The sequence below is a fragment of the Pseudochaenichthys georgianus genome, chromosome 1 (genome assembly GCF_902827115.2).
Source record: "Pseudochaenichthys georgianus chromosome 1, fPseGeo1.2, whole genome shotgun sequence".
In the NCBI taxonomy this organism is placed as follows: domain Eukaryota; kingdom Metazoa; phylum Chordata; class Actinopteri; order Perciformes; family Channichthyidae; genus Pseudochaenichthys; species Pseudochaenichthys georgianus.
Genome location: NC_047503.1, coordinates 36,543,510 through 36,553,964, shown reverse-complemented (window position 1 = coordinate 36,553,964; position 10,455 = coordinate 36,543,510). Strand labels below are relative to the sequence as shown.

The window sequence follows — 10,455 nt, the reverse complement described above, 5'->3', positions numbered from 1 at the left end:
GTACCGTCACAATCACGCGCGCAACGGAGAGTTTATACGGGTGGGTTTCTGCAGTCTGTTCTTCTTTTCCTCTTGTCTTTCTCTCCATCGGACGTCTCTCTCCGCTCACAGAGCTTCTTCTGACGGCTGCTATCAGCGGTGAGTTTTATTTCAATGTATCGCGTTCACTTCCAGATCAAAGTCAAGCAGCATCAGGCAGGTTAGCGAGGGCAGCCGGGGTCTACCAGAGGACAAAGGACGGAGGAAGTTTGAAATATACACCATGAGGAGATGGGAACCGGATAACAGAAAGAAGAAGTGGATTACAAGCCGTTAAAAAAATAAATATGGTCTCCAGTTTTGCATGTGTTTTGGTTAATTGTCACGTTTGTTGCTGAAGTACGCTTTTCTCTTTCCGACAGATCTTCCTTTTCCCCCGAATAAACCAACAAGACTGACAAAATGGTGAGTCACCTTCACTTTGAAATGTCTTTAAGCTGTACAAAGAAACACAGATTGTAAATAGAAAAGACGATTTAAATAATATAGGTTCATATAGACTTTTCTAAAATCCGCTATTTATGCAAATATCTGACTCATTGTAGTTTTTACCCTATGAACTCCAAGTCAACGCCCACTTTGATCCACATAATACTAAAACATGTATCTAAGTGTAGTTTAGGGTTGACATGAGAATGATTAATCACTGTTCATTCATTAACCCATAATCTTCTGCAAATGTAGAAGGTGTGGCAGTACATCTGTTCAAGACAAAAAAATGTGCAACAAAATTACTTTGCAACCATTTATAGTTAGAGTTCAATGAGCTACATGTTGCTACAATTAAGTGTATCTTACATAGAAAGTTATCAATTGGAGACTTTTACTAAAACTTTCCAGTTTAAAGTGTGTGAGTCTGTGGAGAGGTTTTTTGGGGGAAGTTTACTGAATGACTCATGTGGGCTCTTTTCCATTTGGGTGGGTCTCTGTCCCTCCACCTCTCTCTGTGTTTAATACACCCATGTCCACGTCCAGCGTGCAGTTTATAGCCGTCCTCCCTCTCTTAAAGGGAAACAGTTATTTTCTTATTTTGATCCAGGGTGGAGTTGTACTGTACCGTAAAGAAATTTGATTATATGTACGATTATCAGCTGTGATGCTGTAACTCTGCTGCACTCTGCAGAAAGATTATGAAATGCTCACTAAAGTCAGTTGTATTGAATCGTTCAAGTCTAATGCAGCAAATGCAGTGAAAAGAGCAAAAGAAACGAGAAATGAATCATACCAACTATGTACTCCTGTTCTACCCCCCAGACCTGTTTTAATATCCATAAAATACTGTCCTTAAAATGATCCGGAGTGTCTGTTTTTGTCTTTCCACAAAATCTTTAAATTACCTTGTTGATTCTTAAAATTACTTATTCTCCCTTGTTAAATAGTTTTGAATCTTTGTATGCAAAAGTTTATCTACTACACAATATACTGCCTACTTCTCTAAAAGTAAATAATCTGCGTTTGTATTTTTTCTTGCCCTGAAAAATGTCTAAAATATTAGTATCCATTGAAGTGTAACTTTAAGTTTAAAAATGTAAACTACACTTTTAATTCCCAAATGAAAAATGCCTCGAACATGGCAGTTAGAACAAAAATGATTTGAACGACAACCAAACCAATATTGTTGGTTTTGTACTGTTTATGGAATTAGCTGACAGTAAAACAAATATATATAAAATGTTAGCCTTATCCAAGATAAACAAAAGACAGCAATAGCACAGTTAACAGGTAGATGTTTTTTTGACTATTTCTTATATGAGCAATCGAGCATGTATTGTGGATTGTTTGGTGTCACTGTATGTGCTTTAGAGCAGAGATGCCAGTTGTGACAGCGTCTGTGTAAACATGGAAGGTCAGCATACCTCCATCACAAACCCCCAGAATCAGGTCATGTCTGAACTCGCTCAAAGAAAATAACTTATCACTAAAGAAGCTAGAACTTTTCGACATGATCTGCATTGAGTTTCTCTTCTAAATATCTTCTCGTTCAGCTGTTCAGCCTTCCGCATGTTGATTAGATTTAGTTTGGCTTGTGGCGATGAGTGTATTTATGAAGGAAGAGAGCTCGTGGACTTTTTGGCGTTCCTTCCTGCCGAAATAAACAGAATCCTGGTTGTTAGCAGCGGCTTGTTTTTGGACGTGACTGCATTTTTTCTTTCCACATTTTCGGGGTCAGAATTCCAGAGACATTCCCGTGGTTTTCCTCTCTAAACATCCCTCCCCCTGAAATAAGAGGGAAAAGCAGGGCTATATCTTATTGTTAATGTGTCATAGTTTTAGGGAGTGTCTGGGCTGAGTGCAGAATTGTTACAGAAAGAAGCCCTTTAGCTTCAAATCCATTCAAAGTTAATGTTTTTCAGCCTTATCACATCCTCACTGTCCTCCATACCGATCTCTCTGCCTGTTTGAAAGACTTTTTTTACATTCAGATAAATTATTAACCTGATCACCAATCATTTTTGAATAGCTAAAAAAAATCTGAGACTTGGGCGGAGACTCAAAGGCAATAACAAACAAATTAGAACATGATGTTCCTTTTTACTAGTGTATGAAAAAATTAATTTGATGTGTGAGCTAATGGGCACATGTGCATGTATTATATTGAGGTCTGTAACTCATTAAGTTCATCTCAAGGGGTACAAGTATTGGATGAGTTTGCACATAGCACATCTGAGACAGTGTTTTAAATGTACAGAATGTATGCATGATAATAATAATATTGATAAAGGGGGAAATCATTTGACATTATGCACATGGGGAATATGAGATATTACATCTTTTATCCGTCTTAACCATGCATCCATTGTATAAGTATATACATCTACAGTATCTGCAATACTAAAAAAGGAGGAAAGGCATTAAACAAATAAGGGAATCTTGGATGTCTCTTTGTAAGCATCAAACTATAGATTATTGAGAATGATGTGCAAAGTTATAGCATTAACTTTACATCTGATACAAGGCCATAGACCGTAACATTTTTTATTTTGTTTCTAAATACATTTATTTTCTAAGTAACACACTTGTTCATATACAAATGTAGCATGCGTAAATAACATTGCTATCCTAATGACACACATACAGACACTTATTTTCACGCATATCCTGTTGGATGCCATTGAGGAGTTTTTACAAAAGAAGTCATGACGAGATAAAAAGGCACTTACTGACTGTCAAACTGTAGCTGAAGTTTATGTTATGTGTCCAGAACTGTAACACACTTTAATGCGGTGTGTATATAATTGTCAGTGTTAGGCTGTGGCAGTGTCTTCAATTCCCATGAGAAATACTATGCATTTGGGTATTATGGGTTGTGTGCAAAAGGTTTAATCTGTCTCTGCAGTCTGAACAACATTTGGATGTATTCAGAAATATAGTATAGGGGTCCAGAATTTGGGAAAAATAAAGCGGCCCCACAAAACTATAAATAACTAAATAAAACGTACATTAAAATAATCCACTTCTGTTAATTTCTTCCATGTTGCAGGCCGGCAAAGGGACTGTGGTTGCCTGTAGAAACTTCAATGCCACTGATGACGCTGAGGTCCTGTACAAGGCCATGAAGGGACTCGGTAAGACCAATTCAGATTATTCACAGTGCAATTCGAAGACAAAATAGAGACATGTAAAATGGGACACCTTTGTAATATGATTGAAGCTTGAGAATAGGGGACCAGACACTCATGTTTACTAACACGTCAAAAATTGGAGAGGGTTTCTTTATTACTCATTAACATTTGAATGTTGAATGATGTCATCCGTCTAAACATTGGTCTTTAGACATTATAAACGGAGACATATGACCTGTGGCAATAATCATACAAATAATTAGCTTGTGTCATATGATACAGGAGGTGTGTCCGTCAGTAGTAAAACATACACACACCAATGAGAGTGTTAAGAGTGAGTTCCTGTCTGTAGTAATCCCTGCTGTCTGTGTGGAGCTCCACCCGGACATCAGTGAGTCATAAACACGAGAGCTGAAACTTGAGTCACTGTAAGACACGTCAGCTGACCTCGAATGAAGCCTGTAGTTATGTGGGGGGAATAATTGTGTGTGCATGCTCATTGTTATGTAATGTGTATGTGTGTGTGTTACTGCGTCTCTGAGTAACCATGGTTCTTGTTGCCCTAGGGACCAACGAGGATGCCATCTTGCAGCTGTTGTCGTCCCGCAGCAACCACCAGAGGCAGGACATCAAGCACGCCTACAAAACTCTGTTTGGAAAGGTGGGTTTACTCTAACAGCTGTCAAACCACAACACAAACACACATACCAGGAGAGCTCCAACTTAAAATGACTGTGGCTAGTGTTTGAAACTAGCCACTGTGCGTTTAAAGGCATTATCTGTTCTCTGCCAGTTAGCCTAGCTTAGCATAATGCCTTGTAATGGGGGGATGAGCTAGCTCAGCTCCAAGGTTAACAGAGGTCATTGTACCTGGTTGAACTATTATAGCTGATCAGAAAACACAGGAAATAATGACCTCCATGATTAGTGGTTGTTTATTGGTATCTAATAACAAATTCTACTTTGATGTTATTTAGAATTTCAAAAGAACACTTGAACTTCAGTTGCCACAAAGAAAGAGAGACACATATACGGACAAGTTAACGTGTTTAACCACAGACAATTGTGAGTTAGAGTTGGCTACAATGTCATCAATTATTACTAAAACGGCTCAATTCAGAAACCTCACTAGAAGCTGTAGAACAATGCATTCATTGCAGCTCTACTGTGAGACTTTAAACCCCATGACCAGCCACAACATCAAAGCTTAACTATGACCCAGTTTAGCTATTTCTGTCACTACAAATCATCAGCAGAAAATCAATATATGTGACATGCCAAGATTACACATTAACTGCAGTCACACACATGATCTAAACAGAAGTACATGATGTTTCTTCACCACAGGATCTGGTGGATAACCTGAAGGGAGAGCTGGGTGGGAAGTTTGAGACCCTTATCGTGGCCCTGATGGCCGCGCCCCTCGCTTATGATGTGTCATCGCTCCGCAACGCCATCAAGGTAGGTGCTGCACACGCTGGATAAATGGCAAATTTTTGAGACCTTAAGTTGTAGAGGGCATCTGGAAACATTTGATTTAATTGGATGTCTCCCCTCTCTGACCTTTAGGGGGCAGGAACAGAGGAGAAGGTCCTGGTGGAGATCCTGGCCTCCAGGACGCCTCAGCAGGTGAAGGAGATCGTCGCTGCTTATAGAAAAGGTAACACACACACTTATTGTATGTTAGGAATTCCTGATGAGTCCTTATTGTTATTTAGGTAAGATAAACTGCTGCTGTATTAACCCCCTTCAGGTGTCAGAACAGCAACAGCAAAAGTCTTATTGTATGTATTAATTAATACCGTAGGCAGTTACAAATATTTAGCGAAAAAAATGTGTTTCACTTTGCAAGGTTGGATCATCCTCAAGCTTGCACTGGATGGCCTAATCAAATTATGATTTATAATAGGGTTTAGCAAAACAAAATGAAAATACTTGTTTTTTCTGACCAAGAATCACCATAATGTCCTAAGAAACTGAACTTTGAGGAGGATTTGCAATGCATATAATCTATTCAGAAGAAAACATCAATTGATTTGGATGAGGTGTTCTTTTGTGCCTCAGAAACAATGGCACATTGTACAATTGAAGGATATCGCCCTCTTCGGGCCCACTTTAATTTCAAATGTTACGGTCTTGTTTTGGATTGAAATGAAACACAAACATGTTTATTTCCTCAGAGTATGATGACGACCTGGAGGAGGATATCTCCGGTGACACTTCAGGTCACTTCAAGAGACTCCTGGTTATTCTGCTGCAGGTAAATCTCCTCTCCTTTCCTCAATCCTCATCTGCTCTCCTTTATCCTTTTCCCCTCTTTTTTCCTTTGTTCTCTCCCCTATCCTCGTCACCTCTCATGTATCATTGTTCCCTTTATTCTTTTCCTTTATCAACTCCTCTTGTTTCCTCACCTTCCCCCTCAATTTACCTCTAATCTTGTCTCCCCTTTCCTCGTCTCCTCTCCTTTATCCTTGTGTCCTTTCTTATCTTCTTTCATGTTTACTATCCTTGTCTCATACCCTGTTCTCTCCTTGTTTCCTTTCCTCTATCGTTGTCTTTTCTCATTTTCACTTCTGCTACCCTACTCTTGTCTCCTGGTTTCCTCTCCAAAATCCACGTTTCCTCACCTCTATCCTTGACTCCTCTCCTCTTCTTTCCTCGCTCCTTGTCTTGTCTCTTCTCTCACATTATCATGTTATCTCTCCTCAGGCGAACAGGCAGAGCGGGGTCCAGGCAGAGCTCATTGAGAGTGACGCTCAGGTGAGTTGTTGTTTGGTTGCTGGTCAGTAAATATGTCTGCTCTTCACCATCAATGGCGTCTTTGTCTTCTTGTCTGAAGCTGTGACTGTCACATGTGTTTGTGGACACACTCTTAATGCTTGCTTTGAAGCATGTGTTTGTGTGTTCTGGAGGCAGTTTTTTATACAGCTGATTATATAATTATGTTATGACGCCTCCTAGAGGAGGGATTTGAAAATGCAGAGTCACTGTGAAGCGGTTGGTCATGGTATAAGTAAACATATTATTTTTTAGAACTTACTGCTTCTTTGCCGAGTGTTTTCTCAAAACAGCCTTTGTGTAAACATGCTTTTCCCCAGTACTGAAGAGGCCTTATTGTTCTTGTTTAGTAGCAGTTTCTATAAATAGTATCGCTGATTCTCTCTGACTCCTTTTATCTAATAAGTGACCTAGACACTCTTTTCAACTCCCCTTCTTCATCACAAGTACAACTAATATTATTTTCTTCTGAAATGTAGTAGAAGTAACAAGAAGTACGACTCGAGTTCCTTGAATCCTTCTGATTCCAAAGGACAGACAATATATGATGTGCCTTTTTTGTTTCTGTGTCCACAGACCCTCTTCCAGGCTGGAGAGCACAAATTCGGGACTGATGAACAAACGTTTGTCACCATCCTGGGAAACCGGAGTGCAGAGCATCTTAGGAAAGGTTAGTGTTAGTGTGCGAGGAATTATAAAAGCTCCGGTGATTCTTTTTTCACTCAGACTTAATATTCATACAAATTCTGCGCCTGTGTATTTCAGTATTTGATGCTTACATGAAGCTGTCTGGATTCGAGATGGAGGAGAGCATCAAGAGGGAAACATCTGGAGGCCTGCAGGATCTTCTTCTGGCCGTCGGTACGAAATCTGCTTCCGGATGCTTCTGATGTCAGCTGCCTGAGAGGTGGTGGCTTTAAAATGAATAATAATTATAACAAGTTAACTCTTTTCTGTTTTTGGTTTAAAGTGAAGTGCGCCAGGAGCGTCCCAGCCTACTTTGCAGAGACGCTGTACTATTCGATGAAGGTAAGACCACAACAAATGCCCTTCCTTGAAATTGTAACAAAAGTGAAACATAATAGGTATCCGCCTGTGATTAGGTTTTGCTCTTAAATGTAATGCACGTTTTCCGGGCCTATGCTACACCCTTTCACCAAGTGTTTTAATAAATAATGGGACCAGCTGTTTTTTCCGTAATCCTCCACAGGCACAGAGGTGATAATACAGTCAATTGCCATGCAATATATTGTTTCTAAGAAAAAAATGTGTTTGTTTGTTGTTGCAGGGTGCAGGAACTGATGACAACACTCTGATCAGAGCGATGGTGACCCGCAGTGAGGTCGACCTGATGGATGTCAGAACTGAGTTCAGGAAGCTGTTCGCCTGCTCTCTGTTCTCCATGATCAAGGTAAACACACACACACACACACACACACACACACACACACACACACACACACACACACACACACACACACACACACACACACACACACACACACACACACACACACACACACACACACACACACACACACACACACACACACACACACACACACACACACACACACACACACACACACACACACACACACACACACACACACACAAGCAACCTACCTTATTGCACTCCTGCAAAACAAGGATTTATTTGAATGAATTTAAAGCATTTTTGTCCTTTTCTTTATCTGTGTGTGTTACAGGGAGATACCGGCGGAGACTTCAGGAAGGCTTTACTGTTGCTCTGCGGTGGAGATGATGCATAAATTAGAACCAGCAATAAAGCAGAAACTACACCTGAAGTTTATCGTCTCTTTCAAGTTTGCCCTTTTTTGGTCTTGGGATCACAATAAATTAACCCGTAACATTTCATCAAAACAGTATTGTCTGTGTATAAGAGACGTCTCTATCATGTCTTTTTAAACTATGACTCCAGATAATGTCGTTGAAAGGTAGCTAACATTTTGTTTTAAACCCACATTAATAATGCAGCATTAAGTGGACATGTTCAGTATGATTTTTATTATATCATTTGTTTGTAATGCAAAAGTTTCAGACTACAGTTTGCACTGTGTATGGGAGAAGTACTATATGCAATAATAAACATTTTAACTGATGAAGTACAAGAGCACTTTTCTTCACTGTTTCAGTACGGATCCTTTACATGTAAACTGTTTCATTTCTGTTTAGCATGCACTCACCTCATCCACTAGAGGGAGGTAGAGCAGCAGAGATAAGTTCAACCATGTCCTTATTGCTTGAAGACAGAGGTGGAAAGTAATTAAGTGTAATACATTTTAAGTACATTTTTTACATACTCATGCATCTTTATCCTTTTCCTACATATTTCATATAAAGGGTGTAAGAAAATGTCACTTAAATATCTTGATGTTGTCTTATATTGAATCAATATTAAAATACTTTTAAATCAACATTTACATGCAAAGCCAGTTGCTCAGACTGTACAAAAAGTAGTGCTTGCTTTGCTTTACGTTAGAGGTGATGAATGCAGATTCAAATGTTTGTTGCTTAAAAAAAACGTTTTTTATTCAACCAAGATAGTCAAAACACATCACATTGAAAGAGGCAAACCTCAAATAAAAGGATGAGCGAACTTAAATTATAAGGTGGTTTAGGTTAAGCACAATCGTCAGCTTTAAGTTGCTCACATCTGTCTCAATTAATTGGCTACAGCCTTGTGGGAATTGTAGTCATTTTCTATGACCCCTGCAAAGGTCGCAATTTGGGGATTATACTTTGACTCGATCAAAAAAACAAAACTGTCTACAATATTATTTAAAAAAAACTACAACTAATGCTATTGACTTTGTAAGAGATCTTGTAATATCTTTGCCGTTTATTTGAATTCTTGGAACAACATTGGAACACCAATACATGATAAAAAAACATTGTGCTCTCACAACCGAGCCTTTTTAAAGGGTCAGTAAGTGCTCACACAAAAACAATCATAAGGAACACATTAACTTTTTGTTTAATTTGAATGAACTGATCCTTTGAAAACTCACTGGCTGGTGTTACTTCACTGCTGTAAACATGACATAAAACTTTTACTGCTGCATATTTTCTGCAGAAAACCTGTTAGTGATGCTAGTTTACAGTGCACATAAGACAGGAAGTCCATACAAACAAATACAAGTAAGATTGAAGATACAATTGTGCAAAATGTGCAGTGCAATATATAAATACATTATTCTATATTAAAAACATATTTGTATATGGCAAACAGGAATGTGTGTGTGTGTGTGTGTGTGTGTGTGTGTGTGTGTGTGTGTGTGTGTGTGTGTGTGTGTGTGTGTGTGTGTGTGTGTGTGTGTGTGTGTGTGTGTGTTAAAGGAGGGGTCATGAAGGTCCTGTTACTTTCTTATTATTCTTTTTCTGGGAGCGGTTGCCGTTGATTGTTGCCACGGAAACCTGCAGCCAATAAGGAGGGGCGTTCAGCAGGGCGTGTGTCAGGCCACCTCGAGCCACAGAAGAACAATACCTCCAGCTCCTCCCCCCTTACTCCCCCTCACCTCCCTGCGTGTTTTTTGGGTGGGCAAGTGTCCGTTCAGATTGGTATGTCACATCTGAAGTACTTAGTCAAGCGGTGAGTTGTTTTGAGGTTTTTCTTTTTTACCCTCAAGCCCCTCCTCTGTTCGTCAGAGCCTCTGTGAGCTGCAAACAGCAGATCAAGTTCAAAGTCATGGTCTATTTTGCACAATAAAAGCTATGCAAAATAGGTTAAAATGCCAATAAAAGAAACTAAAGGACAAATGGGTACGATGAAACTTCATTTTGGCCAGGTCTGTTTGTCTGAACGTGCAACCAGTGAACATTTATTTGTTTTTCATTCTATTTTCAAGCAAAGTGTATAGATAAATATCGCTTTAGTTTCTCAAAGATGAGGATGTTCGTCTTTACTTTTATAGGATGTACTGAATATATTCTGTTTTTTAGACTTTTTGCTGAACAAAACAAACCATATTTAAATAGCCTTGCTCCCAATGTGTAATTGTATTACCACAATACTTTATAAACTAAACGATTGCTTGATTCATCAAAACATAAC

At 39.1% G+C, this 10,455-nt stretch overlaps 1 protein-coding gene across 2 annotated transcripts; it reads left to right on the top strand.

The window, feature by feature from the left end:
- Nucleotides 1–8,506, top strand: anxa5b (annexin A5b). 2 transcript variants are annotated; one of them, XM_034085800.2, is made up of 13 exons: nucleotides 1–138; nucleotides 402–444; nucleotides 3,521–3,605; nucleotides 4,169–4,263; nucleotides 4,950–5,063; nucleotides 5,172–5,262; nucleotides 5,783–5,862; nucleotides 6,312–6,362; nucleotides 6,957–7,050; nucleotides 7,146–7,241; nucleotides 7,351–7,409; nucleotides 7,669–7,791; nucleotides 8,090–8,506. In XM_034085800.2, the coding sequence occupies exons 2-13, from the start codon at nucleotides 442–444 to the stop codon at nucleotides 8,150–8,152; spliced, it is 954 nt and encodes a 317-aa protein (XP_033941691.1). In that variant the 5' UTR covers nucleotides 1–138; nucleotides 402–441; the 3' UTR covers nucleotides 8,153–8,506. The 2 variants fall into 2 exon arrangements, with proteins under 2 accessions (XP_033941691.1, XP_033941688.1); XM_034085797.1 differs by lacking the exons at nucleotides 1–138; nucleotides 402–444 and having other exon boundaries at nucleotides 3,512–3,605.
- The last annotated feature ends 1,949 nt before the right edge of the window (nucleotides 8,507–10,455 follow it).

What these genes read in the sequence shown, in the direction of transcription:
- anxa5b (XM_034085797.1), top strand. Translation starts at nt 3,512, where the DNA reads ATGTTGCAGGCCGGCAAAGGGACTGTGGTTGCCTGTAGAAACTTCAAT. An exon ending in TGCAGAGCATCTTAGGAAAG is followed by an intron (nt 7,051 to 7,145) that starts GTTAGTGTTAGT and finishes TGTGTATTTCAG; the next exon opens with TATTTGATGCTTACATGAAG. An exon ending in GGATCTTCTTCTGGCCGTCG is followed by an intron (nt 7,242 to 7,350) that starts GTACGAAATCTG and finishes TTTGGTTTAAAG; the next exon opens with TGAAGTGCGCCAGGAGCGTC.